We start from the raw sequence: 19,569 nt of genomic DNA on the forward strand, positions 1-19,569 counted from the left end.
AAAACCAATGTTCTGAAAAGAATTGAATGAGATGTTATCTGTTGCTTACCTAATGTTGCTAGGACTCCACAAGCTGTCCAGACAATCAAAGAAGGTCCCACTGCTCCAGTATTCGACAAAACAGCTTTAGGCGAGATAAAGATTCCAGAGCCAATCATTGTCCCCACAATGAGACTGATACCACTGAACAAGCCAACCTTTACAAGGAGGGAAAAACGGAGAAAGAAAACTTTAACAAGAAAACCATAAACAAAAGGCCATTAGATCCATTTAGCCCACTTTGTCCACAGTTCATGAAGAATTTATTCTATGATAAATTATATCTGATCTATTTAAAATTCCTCAGAGAAAGTTCTGCATAATTACTCCCTGAGACGCCTGTAGGTATTCAATAAAACTTCTAGTGTATATATTAACACAGTAATAAAACCAAGGATCCCATATATAATTTAAAAACAGTTTCATTATCTTTGTTTTCCATTTTTTAAAATTTGTAAGTCTGAACCCAAAGTCTCTGCTGTTTTATTCCTTTGTAAAGTGTTAACATTTAACATATATTCCCTCTCCTTTTGCTTCATCCCAAAACATATCCACTTACAATTTTATTGGACATCAATCTGTCCAGTCCACAAAGCTCCTGGAATCGCTTACAATCTTTTACACATTTAACTATGCTTCCTATTTTATACCATTGGAAAATTTTGATATTTTCGTCATAATCAAGACCAAGTGATTCATATGAACATACGAAATAGGAGCAAAAAAGCCAATTGACCTCTCAAGCCTGAACCACCATTCAATAAGATCATGGCTGATCTGTTTGTGTTTCAAATTCCACATTCCCATCTACCCCCAATAATCTTTGATTCCCTTACCTGACAAGAATCTATCTGCCTCTGCCTTAAAAATATTCAATGACCCCCACCTCCAATGCCTTCTGAAGCAGGGAGTTCCAAAGTCGTATCACCCTCTGAGAGAAAAAAAATCTCTTCATCTCTGTCTTAAAAGGGCAACCCCTAATTTTAAAACACTGCCCCCTAGTTCTGGACTCGCCCACAAGAAGAAACACCCTTTCCACGTCCACCTTGTCGAGACCGTTCAGGATCTTAAATACTTCAATCAAGTGTTAGGAAATAGCGATAGTTTAAATAAGTTGTATTTGTATTTTTGGGTGTTAGGGATGGGTTTTAGCTTTAAAATTTAAGTTTGATTTGTACTTCTGTATCTGTGTGTTAAGGAAAGGTCAGGTTGAGTTTTAGTTTCACTTTAAAAAGTGCATGCATTTCTAATGAGAGTTTTGTGACTGTTGCAGTTCAGGTAAACAAACAAGAGTAGAAGAACAGTGCTGTTGCCTAGCAACAGGGGTCCAGAGAGGCAGGTCTTTCCCACAGACACATGCAGAAAGAACTGGAAAAGCAGTTTTGAGTTCAGTTTTGAAGACAGAAGCAGCCTTGAAGGGACAGATAGCCAGTCCCAAGCTGAAATTGGATTTCAAAGTAGCTGCTAGGAGAGACTGAGCAAATTGGACAGATAACCAGCCCCAAGCTAAAGAAAAAATCCCAAAATCCAGGGGAGTGGGACAGGGGGAAGTCCCAAGCAGACCTTCTAGTCAAAGGAAGAAAAGGAACCTGGAAAAGGTCCTGTTAATGAAGTTAGGACTGAAGGGCAGAAAGCGAGGCTCCAAGCTTCAGATTTAAAGAGACAAAAGCTGCAGACAGCAGATTTAAGGCAAGAGGCAAGAAGGTCCAAAGAGACAACTGAAGGTCTGTAACTCTTTGTTATGGACATGTGAAGCAGTGGTGTACTGTTGACGGCTGAGTCAGTGAGAGTGCATTGAAGACAACTTGAATGCATGTGGTGACCCAGGGAAGAGGAACATTAGAAGAAGAGTTTGAAAACCTGGAGGTGAACCTTTGCAGACATGTCTGACAGAAAGCGTCGGTTTGGGAGAAGATTCCACGCGAGTTCTTGGAGAGTGGAGACTGGACACTCTTGTGTGAAAAACAAAGTTCAATGAGACTGGTTGGCTCATGGTGTGACAAGCGTCTGGGAGGGGGGGGTGGTGGATGTTGATGAGAGATCCAAAGCATCTGATTGAGGTAGCATCTGTCACTTGGTTACTTGGTTTCAGAGTGTGGTGTGTCTGACCACAGGGTGCCTATTGGTTTACATGGACTGAGTACTTACTGTGAACATCAGAGTATAAGATAGCTTTTGTAACTTGTGCTATCCTTACAAATCTGTATATATCTGTAAAGGTATACTTGTGGGTGAAGGAGTATTGTAATGTAGTTCATCTTGCCTTATTTAATAAATGTTTTATTCTTCTGTTAAAAATTCATCAGCTGACTCTGGTGTCTCAGTTCAGTAGCTACTCTCCATGTATCTAAACAAACAAATTTAAGTTAAGATCAGTCAAGCTCGGTTCCACCCTGGGATCAGGCTTGCCCAGTGGTAACCTCAGCTGGGGATCATAACACTAGTCACCCCTCACTCTTCTAAACTCCAGTTGAAACAAGCCCAGTCTGCCTAACCTTTCCTCATAAGACAACTTGTTTATTCCAAGTATCAATCTAGTAAACCTCCTCTGAACTGCCTTCAACGCATTTACATCCTTCCTTAAACAAGGAAACCAAAACTGTAGACAATGCTCAAGGTGTGGTCTCACCAATGCCCTGTGTTACTGAAGCATAACACCCTTATTTTTATGTTCCATTCCTCTCATAATAAAGGATAGTCTGCATGCTAACTTTTTGTGACTCATGCACTAGAATACCTAGGGCTCTCCGCACTCTGTTTAAGTAATACTCTTTTTTTTTAATTATTCCTGCCAAAGTGAACAACTTCACCTTTTCCTATATTGTACTCCATCTGCCGGATTTTTGTCCACATGCTCAACCTATCTATATCCTTTTGCAACCTCCTTTTGGCTTCTTTGAAACATATTTTTCTACCTGTCTTTGTGTCAACTGCAAATTTAGCTACCATGCCTTTGCTGCCCTGATCTAAGTCATTGATATAAACTGTAAAAAGTTGAGGCTCAAGCACAGGCCCCTGTGGGGCTCCACTTGTCACATCCTGCCAATCAGAAAATGACCTATTTATGCATACTTTCTGTTCTCTGCCAGCCAGCCAGCCAATCTCCTATCCACGCTAATACGTTACCCCCACACCATGAGCTTTTATTTTCTGCAATAACCTTTGATGTGGCACCTTATCAAATCCTTCTGGAAATCCAAGTACAGCACACCTACAGGCTCCCATTTATCCACAGTGTATGTAACTCCTTCAAAGAACTCCAATAAATTGGTTAAACATAATTTCCCTTTCACAAAACCATGCTAATTCTTCATGATTAACTTGAGTTTCTCTAAGTGCCCAGCTATAACCTCCTTAATGATCAATTCTAACACCTTCCCCTTGACAGACATCAAGCTAACTGGCCTCTAGTTTCCTATTTTCTGCCTCCCTCCCTTCTTGAATCAAGTCTGATGGAACCTTTCCAGAAACTAGCGAATTTTGGAAAATTAACACCAATGCATCTACTACCTCATCAGCCACCTCTTTTAAGACCCTAGGATGAAATCAGAGACTTGTCAGCCCTCAGCTCCATCAGTTTGCTCAGTATCGCTTCCCTAGTGATTGTAATTTCACCAAGTTCCCCTCTCCCTTCCACCTCCTGATTTACAGCTATTACTGGAATGTTTTTTGCACTCTATAGTGAAGCCAGAAGCAAAACATTTGTTAATTTCATCCGCCACTGCCTTATTATCTACTAAACTCCCCATTCTCACTCTCTAGAGGACCAACACTCACTTTACTTACTCTTTTCCTTTTTAAATATCTATAGAAACACTTGCTATCCATTTTTACATTTCTAGCTAGCTTCCTCTCACACTCTAATTTGTTGCTCCTAATTAACCTTTTCATCATTCTCTGCCATTCTTTATGTTCTGACCAATCATCTGACCTGCCACTCATCTTTATGCAGTTAAATGCTTTTTCCTTAAATTTGATGCTTTCCTTAATTTCTTTAGTTAACCACAGATGGTGGGTCCTCCCCTTAGAATTTTTCTTTATAGTAGGAATATACATACTCTTGAGTATTCTGAAATATCCCCTGAAATGTCTGCCACTGTTTCCGTATTGATCTATCCCCTAACCTAGTATCCTAGTTCACTTCAGCCAGCTCATTTTCATGCCCACTATTTGCCCTTTTTAAGTTTAAAATACTAGTCTTAGACCCACTCTTCTCTCTTTCAAACTTGATGTAAAATGCAATCATATTGTGGTTGCTGCTACCTAAGTATGCATTCACTCTGAGGTCATCAATTAACCCTGTCTCATTACACAATACCAAGTCTAATATAACCTGCCCACTCGTCGGTTCCAGAGTGTGCTGCACTAGAAAAAAACAACTCAAAAGCATTCTCATCCAGGCTACTACTGCTAATCTGATTTTTCCAGCGTATAAGTAGATTAAAATCACCAATGATCATTGCCGTCCCTTTATCGCAAGCATCCAATATTTCTTCTAAAGAGAAACAGCAATCCCCTGGGAGACACTAATTGCAATTCTCCAATCTACTACTAACCACTAACCACTAACCTACTAACCACTCCTCTTTGTTTACTGTCCCTGAGCCAACTCTCATTCCAAGCTGTGATTTTAGTTCCAATCCAAACAACAGTTACCCTTGTAGCATGCCATCTCTTTTAAAATGCAGATTGAGAGGATAAAAATCATGTTTTGATGATTATCATCTACATGGGTTCTACATTCTGACCTATTACAAACAACTTGAATATTTCTAGAATAAAAACCTTGCCTATTTAGGGAATCAAAGCTCTGCAAGTCTGAGTGAACCACATCTTGGTGCAAGTGCAAAGATAAGCCTGCCAAGAAGCTTTGCTGCAGAGCTTCTGGATTTTCCAAGATCAAATGGAAATACTCTAATATATCTCCCATTGGTCAATGCCTGTGCCAGTCAGGGCACATCTAGATTGCCCACCTACTAAAAAGGTCAGAAAGTCCAGTTGAAGAGTGCCTGCCCTGAGAAGGGGAGATGCCAGACCCCACACTACCAAAGAATAATTTGTTGGCCTCTTTAGTCCTCTTGCATATTTTGTTTCTTTATAAATTCCATTCTTTTCCTTTGGGGATCTAGGCCACAACTCCAGCCTGAATCTTCAAGTGGTTCCTTGTTCGGATAGGTTTCCCTGCACCAACTCACATTGAAGGTTCAGGGCACAAGGATTCTTGATGCAGGGAGTCTAACTGCTCCTATGTCGATATTTTGAGCAGGTGGAAGCTCTGCCAAGGAACAAAAATCAGTTCTGACCAGCACACTTATTTCCCAGTTTTTACTGGTGTTCCAGTTTAAGGTATTCAAGACCAGTTTGGACCAGTATTTTTATTTCCCAGTTTTTAATGTTTTTTTCTTTCTGGGTGCACACAAAATGTCATACCAAAGTCCGAAGTATCTGTCTCCCGGCCTAATTTTCAGCCTTCTGGCATGCTCCAGTCAAAGTTACAAAGGACTGTTGATTTTCAGGGCCAACATATGGGTGTACATATTTTGGCAAGGAAGTGGCGGTTGCACAAAGCATTACTGGAAAACAGGCTTTGTGTAAAATTCTTGTTGAGTGGCTAAGCCCTCATCAGCAATGCAGTGACCTGCTGTCTATAATCGGTCACAACTGAATGAAAAATCCTTTCTAATCACTGTGTGGGGTGAGAGAAAATTCATTCATGATAGCAGTTACAGTCATTGCTAATGGTCAAGCAGACAAAATTGCAAAATCTGCCTGCAGATATTAACTTGGAGACTTATTTGAACTTTTCTATGAAACCAATATCACATTTGACACTGGTAGAACCAAATATTGTCCTGTTTCCAAGGATATTGTTGCGATTTGGTTATGTTATATCTCTACTCACAGCCACCATTTTCTTCCATAATTTATCTCCTATTTTAATGCAGCAAACCATGAAAATAAATATTTCACCACCAAAGTTTCCACTAATAACTTCTTTTCTCACCAGTTCTTTCTTTCCCCATCTCTCCTGAAGATGCTGACTTCTTCAACTCAGTATGGTTTCATGGTCAATGGTCACTAGCTGCTAATTTTTCCACATTGTACAAGCCTCAACAGAAACAGCTGGCAGGCTCTTTTACTGTGAAGAATGCCACGGTCGGGCCAAATCCTGTCTTCATCCAGGATTTATTTTTATTTTTCACAGGACATGAGCGTCGCTGGCTAGGCCAGCATTTTTATTGCCCAACCCTAATTGCTCTTAAATTGAGAAGGTGGCGGTGAGCTGCCATCTTGAGCCGCTGCAGTCCATGAAGTGTAGGTAAACTCACAGTGCTGTAAGGGAGGGAGTTCCAGGATTTTGACCCAGTGACAATGAAGGAATGGTGGTATTTCCAAGTCAAGATGATGTGTGGCTCGGAGAGGAACTTGCAGGTGGGTGGTGTTCCCATGCATCTGCTGCCCTTGTCCTTCTAGGTGGTAGAGGTCACAGGCTTGGAAGGTGCTGTCCAAGGAGCCTTGGGGAGAATCCTCACTTCATCGGGCAGACACGGCGGGTGGGCCCGAGAACGGCCACGAGACTGACCACCATCTGTGATCGGCCTCCGACCATGACTTCACACTGGCTGGCCAATTAACAGTGGGGGTGGGGGGACCGCAGCACTGAAGTGTGCGCATGTAAGGGGGAACGCACACTGACAGCTTCCCGAAGGCACAGGGCTACCTCATGGAGCTGACAGATTTAGTTGAGTGGGCAGCAAAAAATACAACTTAATTAATTATTTAAGGGCCTTAATAGGCCCCTTAACTGTCGGCAGGTGCGCTACCACCTCTTGTGCATGCCTGCCAACCAAAAGAATGCAAGGAATGCACGATAACGTTGGGACGCTCAGCCGACATCATCGCGCACTATTTCACTCCTCTTCAGGTCGGGCACACGCCTGACCACGGTACAAAAGATTCTACCCTTGGTGGGTTGCTGCAGTGCATCTTGTAGAAGGTACACACTGCTGCCACTGTGCTTCGGTGGTGAAGGGAGTGGAGGTTGGAGATGGTGTATGGGTGTCAATCCAGTGGGCTGCTTTGGCCTGGATGATGTTGAGCTTCTTGAGTGTTGTTGGAGCTGCACTCATCCAGGCAAGTATAGGGTATTCCACCACACTCCTGACCTGTGCCTTGTAGATGGTGGACAGGTTTTGGAGAGTCAGGAGGTGAGTTACTCTCCACAGAATTCCCAACCTCCAACCTGTCCTTGTAGCCACAGTATTTAAATGGATGGCCTAGTTCAGTGTCTGATCAATGGCAACCCAGGGCATTAATAGTGGTGGATTCAGTGATGATAATGCCATTGGATGTAAAGTGAGATGGTTAGATTCTCTCTTGTTGGAGATGGTCATTGCCTGGCACTTGCATGGGGGGAATGTTGCTTGTCACTTGTTAGCCCAAGCCTGAACTTGTCCAGATCTTGTTGCATATGGTCATGGGCTGCTTCAGTATCTGAGGAGTCACAAGTGGTTGAACATTGTGCAATCATCAGTGAACATCCCCATTTCTGACCTTATGATGGAGGGAAGGTCATTGATGAAGCAGCTGAAGATGATTCGGCATAGGAGACTACCCTGTGGAAATCCTGCAGTGATGTCCTGGGATTGAGATGATTGGCCTCCAATAACAACTATCTTCCTTTGTGCTGGGTATGACTCCAACCAATGAAGAGTTTTCCCCTTGATTCCCATTGCCTCCAGTTTTGCTACAGTTCCTTGATGCCACACTCGGTCAAATGCTACCTTGATGTCAAGGGCAGTCACTCTCACCTCACCTCTTGAGTTCAGCTCTTTTGGCCATATTTGGACTAAGGCTGTAACGAGGTCAGGAGCTGAGTGGCCTTGGCGGAACCCAAACTGAGTGTCAGTGAGCAAGTTATTGCTGAGTAAATGTCGCTTGACAGCACTGTTGACGATCCCTACCAGCATTTTGTTGATGATCGAGAGTAGACTGATAGAGCAGTAATTGACCAGGTTGGATTTGTTCTGCTTTTTGTGGACAGGACACCCCTGGGCAAGTTTCCACTTTGCCAGGTGGATGCCAGTATTGTAGCTGTACTGGAACAGCTAATTCTGGAGCATAGCCTTTGCAATAACCATTGCCTTAATCATGCACAAATATGTATTGCCAATCCATTCCAGCTTAGTGTATGGCAATGAGGAGATAGAGAAAATGAGATTTATCACTTGATTGTATAACTTAAAAGTTGATAGCAACATTTAGCTATTAAATATAAACGGGTCAAAGACACATAATTGACCATCTTTTGTTGCATATTGATCTGCCATATTAATATACCTATCCAGAAAAATCCTACACTCCCTACATTACACCATCTAATTCTTCCTTAAATAATTTCAGGGTTTTCAACCTTTACCCTTTTGCCCACAAGTACATTCAAAATATTGATTGTGCTCTGCATGAAGAAGTACCACCTGATACCAGCACCTCTTACTAGTTTGCACTTGTGAACCCAATCACAGTTTACTTTAAAATACTGATTAACCTTTTACAAACTCTACTTTTGTAGACAAAAGCAAAAAACTGCAGATTGTGGAAATTTGAAATAAAAATGGAAAATGCTGGAAATACTCAGCAGGACTGGCAGCATCTATGGAGAGAGAAATGGAGTTAACATTTCATCAGCTCTGATGAAAGGCCACAAATTTGAAACGTTGGGCTTGATTCTCAAATTAGGGTTGAGAACCCAACACCAGGATAATTTCTGGGTCCTAATCCCCCACTGAAAACTCTGTTGCTTACACGACACTGCATTGAAATGTAAATGCCCTAATTGGGCTGTAGGCGAGCCAACTTGTGACGCTGAGCATTTCCAAGAGGCGGGACCTACCTGCAGAACGCAAGCGGCAAAAGCAGCCAACAACCATGATGGGGTCTGCCACTGCCTTGCTCGAAGAGAGCAGACAGCACCTCAGCAGACCATCAGCATAAAAACTCATGAAAGTGTCCATACGCCCAAATGGGATGATCCAGTGCAAGATTCCCCAGGACCTTGTATCTTTCATTGCATAAAAAATCTTCCACTTCTTGCCGTTTTGAATCCGACAGCTGTCTATTAACTTGCACCAGAGTGTATGGGTTCAATGATTTTCCATCTGAAAATTGCATTCTCGCATTTCCCGGCCCATTGACCAACTCCTCAAGGAGCTTAATGGGCCATTAGTTGTAGGTCAGTGTGTTTCTGGCTCCCTACCCAAACACTCCCACTTTGAAAATCAGAATATGTCTTGGAGGCATCAGGATCCAGCACCTGTTCCCAACTCCAACCTGCAATTGAAAATCCAGCCCAGAAATTCTTCACTGAATCTGCCAGACCTGCTAAGTAATTCCAGTATTTTCTGTTTTTATTATCTTGTACACCTTAATAAGTTCACCTCTCACATTACTTCATTGCAGTGTGAAAACTATTATTCTATCCAGTCTTTCATAGAATACAGCATAGAAGCAGGCCATTTAGCCCATCACTCTTTGGTAGAGCCTTCTGATCAGTCCCAATCCCCTACCTGTATCTCAAAGCCCTGTAGCAATTTTCCCTTCAAATATTTCTCCAATTCCAATTAGCATGTGACTATTGAACCTGATTCCACAAAACTTTTAGGCGGTGCATTGCGGATCACAACAACTTGCTGTGTAAAAATAAAAAGAAGTTTCCTTGCTGACCCTGTTTTTCTTTGCCAATTACCTTCAGTCCGTGTCTTCAGGTACCAATCCTTCTGCCAATGGAAACAGTTTCTCCTTATTGACTTGATTAAACTCCTAATGATTTTGAACACCACAATTAAATCTTCTCTTAGCCTTCTGTGCTCTGGGGAGAAAAACTCCAGCTGCTCTATTCCCTCCATTCTAGTAAATCATTTCTGCACCCTCGAGAAGGGCTTGAAATCCTTCTCTCCTCTTAAGTCACACCTCCATAAAAGTGATGAGGCTGATGATTCTTGCATAGAAGTACAGAGAAATTCCAACACAGAAACAGGCCATCTGGCACAAATAGTTTGTGCTAACGTTTACCCCCAATGCAAGTAAATTATTCTCATCTCATTTACCTACCTATTTCCATATCGCTGTAACTCCATTTCCTTTAGCCACTGTCCAATTTAGGTCTAATGTTGGCAATTTATATCCCAGTTACAGATCCTGGAGGTGCATTCCAAAGCCTCATAACACTGTGTGAAGAAATTTCTTCTGCTCTCCGTACAAAATCTTTTCCATTTAATCTTGATTTAATGGTCTCGCCATTCCTGGCCCCTCAAATATTAGAAAATGTGCATTGGTTGACACTGATCCATACTTTCATAATTTTGAACATTTCTGCCATATTGCCCTGTAATCTATCTTGTTCCAATGCACATTAACCCAATTCTTCAAGTGTTTCTTTGTGTTTGTGACCAGAATCTTGTAGCTTTGAGCGACCCAATGTCTGGACTGGAAGTGTGCTGGACCTCTGCTCATATGATGGTCAGCCAGTTAGATTTTCATGGACAAGGTGCCTGGCCAGATGTGCAGTAGGGTTGGGCAGGAAGTTGACAACCCCCTGGTTACTTCATGGGGTCGAATGTCTGGGCGCCATATTTAAAGGATACCTGACAGGCATTCATTCCCTGCAAGCCAGCAGCATCGCCTGTGACTGGGCGCCTTGAGGTTACAGCTGCTGCTAGAATCTTCTGATCTCCCCCCTACCAAATAATCTCAACTACTGCAACCACCTGCTATTCTGGAGTGATGTCTCAGAGCAGCCAACCAGTACCCCCATGGTTTAGTAATGCCTCGCTGCAGGTTCTCCTCCAGGCTGTCCAGGAATGGCTGGAGGTCCTGTTTCCCAGTGATAGCAGTAAGAGGCCTTCCCATCTGACCAATGCAGCCTTGACGGAGGTGGTAGGGATGTCAGCAGTTGTTGTGTCCACAAGCAAAATTGGGTCCAGTGCAGGAAAAGGGTCAATCATCTCCTACGCTCCACAAGCGTAAGTGGCACAGTGTGGTCAATACAAAGTGGCACTTGTAAGGGCATCAAGCAATGTAAATGTGAGTGGAAAGGGATCCCAGATGGAGATTGAGTTCTAGACCTCAGTACCAGATGGAATATGTGGACTAATGCGTGGAAGCCAGTTCATGCAATGAAAGTTGTGCCAGTTGCAGGAAAGTGCATGTGTGAACCATATATGAGGGAGGTGACAGCAGCTGTCATAGACCTGCTCAGTAAAGAATTAAGAACGCATTGAAATGACACTCAATCCTTCTTTCTGCCTGCAGGATTATAGAGTGCATGACACCAGGGCACAGCAAAGACGAGGGGAGTGTCCCAGAAATCAGAATCCTGACCCTCGCAGAAAAGGAGGCTACAGAACTGGATGGGGAGGACGGTGGCTGATTCTGTGCTAATGGAGAGGCCAGCGTATCAGGACATCAGAGTGAGGATGTCTCCAGCCTGGTGTTCAGAACTGGGCATATAGGATTTAGATGTGATACATTGTCAGAAAAAGGGAATATGCTAATTCTTTGTGTTCTCCACTAGATACTCACAGTTACGACAAATGGCAAAAGGAGCCTGCAGCAAGCCCAAACTCCACCACTGAGGATGATTAAATGGACTGGTCAGAGAATGCATCATCACATCATTCACCCACCACCAGCACAGAGACATTTACCTAGGCGGTTACACTTTCATGATTATGCTCGGGTGACAATCTGGTGAGCACATCACAGACACATCCCCACAGCTGATGGATGATGTGACAGCCAAGGTCCTTGACAGTCAGGAGACTGCTAGAGACCAGATCAATGCTGAGCCCCATGAAGATGACATGACTCTGGAACCAGCCTTAAGAAACCTGATGAAGATGCAGAGACAGGCAGGGAACAACTGACAGAAATACTAGGCGCAGCTTTGAGTGAATTGTGGAGTCCATCCAAACTATGAGTTCTGTCATGGCTCCAGCATTTGAATACATGGTTTCCTACATGGAGAGGTTGGCAACCACCATGGAGAGCCAGATCCAGCAGAAGTCAGTGGCTGCTGGAAGTGCGCTCAGACCTTTATTCTGTTACTCTGGCCATGAGCTTTATGCAGCCACGGCTAGGCAAGAGAGGGGTGAGGCACCTGGAATGCCCTCCAGGTCCCCCTTCTCCTCCTGGAGTCAGGGAGATACCATCACTCACCAATGGCAGCAAGGCGTACTAGCAAGCTGCTCCCAGGAGTGTCATATCAGGGCATTCCGAAGGTTCGCTGCTGCTCCTCCCCGCATCTGCCTCTAGCAAGTGAGGCCAAAGAGGGTACAACTGCACCTGTGCAAGAGACCCTCATCAGGCCGGCGACCACCAGAGGACAGCAGCCAAGGTCATCTCAAGCAATGGGGCATAGCACTCAGAAGGCTGCCTCCACCTCAGTTTTATTTAAATTTATTCATGGGACGTGTGCGTTGCTGGCTGGGCCAGCATTTATTGCCATTCTCTAATTGCCATTAAGAAGGTGATCTTGAGCTGCCTTCTTGAACCGCTGCTGTACACCCACAATGCTTCCATGCTTGCTGGGCACCGCGGGGACTGGGGCGCTTTATTGACTCCTTTAATCACATTTTGATTTCATGTTTGTCAGTTTCATTTAAATTTTGTCTTTTGTTTTTGCAGTTTCCCTTTAAGGGGCTGCCTTTTAATTTGTCCCTTGATTTGTTAATTTAGTTTATTTGTTTTGTAACAAAAAAAGAATTACATCCACAGTGCTGTTAGGGAGGGCATTCCAGGATTTTGACCCGGCAACAGTGAAGGAATGTCATCATATTTCCAAGTCAGGATGGTGAGTGGCTTGGAGGGGAACTTCCAAGTGTTGGTGTTCCCATGTGTCTGCTGCCCTTGTCCTTCTAGATGGTCGGGGTTGTGGTTTAGGCAGGTGCTCTCTAAGGAACCTTGACGAGTTCCTGCAGTGCATCTCGTAGATGGTACACACTGCTGCTACTGTGCATCGGTGGTGGAGGGAATGAAAGTTTGTTGTTGGCATGCCGATCAAGATGCATGCTGTACACAGCATTCGAACTGAGATTGTATTAAGGTTTAAGGCTCATTATTATAGGAGAGCAGAAATAGGTCATGCTAACCAACAGATCCATGGCAGTGTTTATGCTCGATGTGAGCCTCATCCCATCCTCCTTCATCAAACTCCTTTGTCATATCCTTCGATTTCTTTCACCCTTATATATTTACCTAGCTACCCCTTAAATGCATTTATACAAGTCACCTCACCCATTCCGAGGTGGTAGCGATTACTACATTCTATCCACTCTCTAGGCAAAAGAGTTTCTCCTCAATTCTCTATTGGATTTATCAATGGCTACCTCATATTTATGGCCCCCTTTTCTGCAAGTGAAATAATTTCTTTACATTTACCCTATCAAATCCTTTCATAATCCTAAAGACCTGTAACAAGTCACTTGCAAGCCTCTTTTTCTAGAAGAAAGAATCCCAGCCTGTTTCAATCTGTCATGATAGGTGTTAATGTGCATAATGTTCACCATTATAAATAAATTTCCAAGAACGTCTCCCTGCCTATGGTTCCTTGTTCTGATGAGCAGTGTCACAGTATCTTTACAGTGCAGAAGGAGGCCATTTGGCCCATCAAGAGTGCACTGGCTCTCTGAAAGAGCATTCTATTTAGTCCCACTCCCCTGCCTTATCCCCGTAACCTTGCACATTCTCTCTTTTCAGGTAGCGATCCAATTCCCTTTTGAACACCTCGATCAAGCCTGCCTTCACTGCCCTTTCAGAAAGTTTGCTCCAGACTCCAACCACCCTCTGGGTGAAAAATTCTTTCCTCACATCACATTTACTCCTTTTGCCAATTATTTTGAATCTGTGCCCTCTAGTTCTTGATGTTCTCTTGAGTGGGAACAGTTTCTCATTATTTACCCTGTCCATACTCCTCAGGATCTTGAATACCTCCATTGAGTCTCCTCTCAGCCTTCTTTTCTCCAAGGAAAACTGTCCCAACTTCTCCAATCTACCCTCTTAGCTACAGTTCTTCATCCCAGGAATCATTCTTGTGAATCTCCTCTGTACTCTCTCCAATGCCTTCACATCCTTCCTCAAGTATGGCACCCAAAACTGGATGCAGTACTTCAGATGAGTACCTTATACAAGTTCAACATGACCTCCTTACTCTTGTACTCAATGGTCCTATTAATAAAGCCTAAGACACTTTATGCTTTATTAAATGGTCTCTCAACATGCTCTGTCATTTTCAATGACCTACGTACATGTGCACCGAGGTCCCTCTGTTCCTGCACCTCCTTTAGATGCTCTCCCTTAATGTTAATTTATATTTTATACTGTCTCAACATATCTTTCCTGCCAAAACGAATCACCGCACACTTCTCTGCATTGAACTTCATCTGCCACTTGTCTGCCCAATCCACCAACATGTCTATGTCCTTTTGAAGCTCAAGACTATCACCATCACAGTTGACATCATTTCCAATCTTCGGATCATTTGCAAATTTTGAAATCATGCCCTGCATCCCATTGTCTAGGTCATTATTATATATCAGGAAGAGCAAGGGTCCCAACACTGACCCCTGAGGAACTCCACTACAAACCTTCCTCCAATAATTTATCACTACTCCCTGTCACTCAGATATGAAATCTTTCTGCACAAGATAAAGGCATGTGTCTCAGTCCAGGGCCTCTTCCCTGTGCTTTCTGCAGTCTTCAGATCAAAGTAATGGTCCAGCCTCACACTCCCTGGACATAAAAGTGATGCCTGCACCTCTCCGGTGCTTGTCATTGCTGCCAGAATGTCGTGGGCAGGCATCACTGAGTTCCATCATTTTTCCTGTGTGCTCTCAGCACCTTTAAGGTGGAGTGGCCAGCCCCACCTCTTCAGCATTTGTGATCAGTGACGCTGTGCTCCTGAAGGACTCAGGTGTTGAAGGCGGACAAACAATCTGGTGCTTTTAAAGTTTCACGGCTGCGTCTCCATTATATGATAGGAGTCAGACATTCTCAGAGGCTATGTGAAAATCTATGGACTGTCCTCACTGCATTCTTCATCATCCTCCTGGAATCGAGGGACTATTAGGGCCTCCACTGCATCTCAATGACAGGAGCCTTATCACAGAGGGTATATGTACTGCCATAAGCCATACTGGAGTCAAATGTTCATAGATGCAATGTGAGGATCTATGGTGTCTCCTCACTGCATGTTGTCATCATCCTCCACAAATCTAGCAGCTATGAAGGCCTCCCGAGCATACCTGGCTCGTCTGGCCATCACCATCATTGTCGCATTCGAGAACCTCCTCACCCTCATCACCGTCGGCATCCTCCTCATCGGAGGAGACCTCCAGATCCTGCATCTCCTTCTCAGCCAGTTCTTCTCCCCATTGCAGCATCAGATTGTAAAGGGCACAGCAGACGACGACAATGTGTGACACCCTCTGCGGACTATATTGTCGGGCTCCACCAGACCAGTCCAGGCCCCGGAACCTCATTTTCAGCATCCCGATGGTTTGCACCACCAAGTGGAGAGTTGCAGCATGAGCCTCGTTGTGACTTCATTCTGCTGCAGTCTGTGGCCGCCGCACGGGTGTCATCAACCACGGCCTCTGCAGGTATCCCCTAAAAGCCAACCCTGCAGCCTCTGTGTACCCTGGAAGATATCAGGGATCTGTGACCGACTGAGAATGTAGGAGCCGTGGACACTCCCTGGAAACCTGCAGGCCTGCAGGCTATGTTTGCGGTGGTCTCACACCAGTCACACATTGAGCGAGTGGAAGCCCTTGCGGTTGAATAGTTGACCCCTTGTGGCAACAGGGATCTGAGCGCCACGTGAGTGCAGTCAACCATACCCTGCACCAGTGGGAAATCTGAGATCTGGGCAAATCCGTTTGCATCCTGGCTCTCTTGATCCTGGGTGAAATGCACGAAGATATGTGCCCTTGCGAGGGTGGCAGCCGTGACCTCATGGATGCAGTTGTGGGTGGAGGCTTGTGGTATCCCATAGAGGTCAATTGTGGAGCCCTGAAAGAAGCCACTGGTGTAAAAATTTAGTGCCGCGGTCACTTTCAGGGTAGCGAATGTCCTCCATGCCCCCATGGCACCAGATCCTGCAGTAGCTGGGAGATGTGACCGACCAGTTCCCTAGACATGCACAGTCTTCAGCAACACTGGTTTTCGGTCATCTGCAGGAATGAAAGATGGTGTCTCTGGACCCTGGGTCTAGCTAGGCACTGACCAACGTTGGCTCACTGTGGCTCTTCAGCAGCGTGTGTGGGAACGCCAGCCGCCCCCTCTTCTAAGGATGCTGCTCCTCTCTCTGCACCATGCATCTCCATCGCTCTGTTCTCCATCCTCTATGCTCTCCATAAGCCATGAGGCATACAGCTAAGTCACCAGGCTCCATGATCCTGATGTACTCCTCCCACAGGATGAAAGAGAGAGACGTGCAGGTTAGGTTGGGTATACTAAGATGGTTAAGTCTGAAGGCCCCTTAATGCATCCCGGAGAGTGCTGGCCACCACCCAGATGGCCAGGATTTAGTGCACTGCATGGCTGCCCGAAACCCCAACCAGCTCGCTACACTCCACCTGACTGATTGGCGGCAGCCTTACCCACTGGACTGCATGCTGTACTCTCAGCTCATGCGCAGGCATTCTCCTAACCCATAGTGCAAGGCTGCGCTGTTAGCTTGAACCATCAGGGGGATTGGTCCAAACCAGAATGATAACATTGCAAGGGTCTGTGAGCACCCCTGTGAGCGCTGACAGTGACAGCTCCACGATGAGCTTCAGCAAGGAGATTGTACAACGTGCCCTGTCATCCAATTGTTCTGCAGTTCACTAAAGCTCTCATTAGTTTGCAGTCTGTGCCCAAGGGGTGAAAAGCTCTGAACACTTGGTGGCACTTTCATGCCTTTGCATTGCTTGAGTGGGCAGATAAGCCTGAGGCCCAACTCCACGCTTGTCAATGTGGCTCCGCCTGAGCTGTCCCAGCTGCAGAGGAAAGGTTGCTTTACATAAGGTTTCCCTAATGCGCGGCCGCTTTCTTCACCCTCCTGCTGCCCTGTATGTGCTTATGCACTACTTTCAACTGCAGGGCAGCCTTGCCCCCACCCCCAAGTTGCCTCAACCACAGGGCAGCCCTTGCCCCCAACCCTACCCCCAAATCACCTCAGCCGCAGGGCAGCCCTTGCCCCCACCTCCAAGTTACCCAGGCTGCAGGGTAGCCCTTGCCCCAACCCCCAAGTCACCTCAACCACATGGCAGCCCTTGCCCCCAACCATCCAACGTACCTCAACCTTAAAGTCCAACAGGCAACCCTGGTGAGCACTGTGCAATGTTACCATGCAGTCACCTCCAAGTTCCTCTCAAAGTGCAACCCGCCAATTGTACTACTTATAAATGACAAAGAAAACTTCTTTAATGATCTGACAATTTTCCTAGCAGGGCCCTAGAGATTGATCTTCTCCAGGCCAATCCCGGAGGATTGGCAAGCCGAGGGCCCTTGCATGTGGCTATCATACTTCTTAGAGAACACAGAAGTGTTAAAGCATAGTGTCCCATGACGTGCCTCGTTTGGGCTGTACAGCTTTGATTCAGAAGCTCAAAACTAATCAAATTTGTAAAGGACACTACGCTGGTGGGATGGGTTGTGAGTTGTGTGGTTCTCGTAGAATAGAATTGAAAGAAGCAGCCTCTGACCTACAAAAGGAGTTAATTCAGATCTGTAAATGAACAGAACAGCAGATGGCATTTAATACTGATAAGTTCCAACTATTGCACTTTGGAACGAAAATTTGATGCCATATGTACATTATAGATGATGATTGTGTAGAAATAGATTAAAGTGAAATTGGAAGAGGTCATGACAGATTTGGCACTTACTGTGAAATCACTGTAGACTAGCAATAAGCAAAGTGAATAGAATGCTGAATTGCATTGCCAAGTAATTGAGATGGAATGGAAATAGAAACCTTAGATGCATTCAAGATTCATTCAGATAAAATGACGTGAGGAACTATGAGATTTGTTTTCTGCAATGGTGAAGTTAGATGGAAAATTTGACCTCCTTTATTAAAATTTAAATTATGAAATGGAAGTTGAACAATGAAGATTATAATTGTGAAGAAAGTACTTCAATATTGTGTTCCAATTTTATGCTCCCACGGTTGCCTGTAATATAGATAATTGTAAAGAAAAAGTTTGACTGCCTAAAAATTAAATCAAATCTGATTTATAGTGTGTGAACTTTCTAGAGGAACTCACATTCCTTCACAGTATGTTGTTGGGAATATTATACTTGCCTGTTTCCGTAGAACCATCTGTTCTGGTTCGTTGTGCTTGGTTCCCTCCGACTCCATTTTGATAGGTGGTGGAATCCCATTGTTCACCTCTGTATCAATTTTCCTCCTCCTCTGATTCTCCTTGTCCATTTTTTTCTAATTTCTCAGCTTAAGGACAACTTTGGAAGTACCTATAGAATTAAAAATTTTCCGGTTATTAGGCACAGCAGTAAGTGAATATCGTATAAATGACAATCTCCTGCTAAGTTCTTATCCATCAGACCAGTTGTGTTTATTTTTCATTCTTGGACTGTGAGACTGGTGTTTTGCATTTTTACATTTCAGCAATAGGCGGCCTCACCAAATCTTTTAACTTTTAATCCAAATTGGATTAGACCTTCCATTAAGAGTAGACCAAGTGGGATTCTTCAATAGCTGCTGCTATAAATTAAAAGTTCAATACCTTATTTTTGCAAGAAGACACTAGGACGTAGGAATAAAAACAAAAAACTGCGGATGCTGGAAATCCAAAACAAAAACAGAATTACCTGGAAAAACTCAGCAGGTCTGGCAGCATAGGCGGAAAAGAAAAGAGTTGATGTTATTTCACCTCTCTCCTTATATTCACTCAGCTCTGTGGAAGGGTCATGAGGACTCGAAACGTCAACCCTTTTTTTCTCCGCAGATGCTGCCAGACCGGCTGAGTTTTTCCAGGTAATTCTGTTTTTGTCTAGGATATAGGAACTGGCTGTCAGCTAAACAGCCTTATTTCCCCCACTTTCAATATTTTTATATCTGGTAAAGAGAAATGTTTCCAAGGAAATGACAAAAAACCCAATCTTTTTAATATCCCCAGGTGATTTTTCTCCAGTTGCACTGTCCTGTAGATTGATCTTCAATTTCTGGAGACCCCAGGCCAATCCTGGTCGGTTAACAACCTGGCTGAATTAACTATTGTATTTTTTAAAAATTAGACCAAAATGGATGAGACCAAACAAGACCACCTTAAATCCCAAGAGTTGAGGGCACATGATGGACTCCATTAATTTTACTTATGTTTCCTTAGATAAACTGTATAACTTTTCTACATTTAACATAACAGCTCTTGTTATCCTAATTATACTCAACATGAGTCACAAAAAATTAGAATGCAAGTACAGCAAGTAATTAAAAAGACTAATGGAATACTATCTTTTATTATGAAA

The 19,569-nt window shown here is 44.0% G+C and overlaps 1 protein-coding gene across 1 annotated transcript in view; it reads right to left on the reverse strand.

Moving 5' to 3' along the window:
• Positions 1–18,514, reverse strand: part of slc7a9 (solute carrier family 7 member 9) — a 77,052-nt gene extending 58,538 nt beyond the window's left edge. The window contains exons 1-2 of the mRNA XM_041191690.1: positions 18,386–18,514; positions 50–197 (exon numbers count right to left, since the gene is read on the reverse strand). Coding sequence (XP_041047624.1) covers positions 50–197; positions 18,386–18,514 — 277 coding nt within the window. The remainder of the gene's footprint in view (positions 1–49; positions 198–18,385) is intronic.
• Positions 18,515–19,569: the final 1,055 nt, after the last annotated feature.

The sequence above is a fragment of the Carcharodon carcharias genome, chromosome 7 (genome assembly GCF_017639515.1).
Source record: "Carcharodon carcharias isolate sCarCar2 chromosome 7, sCarCar2.pri, whole genome shotgun sequence".
In the NCBI taxonomy this organism is placed as follows: Eukaryota; Metazoa; Chordata; class Chondrichthyes; order Lamniformes; family Lamnidae; genus Carcharodon; species Carcharodon carcharias.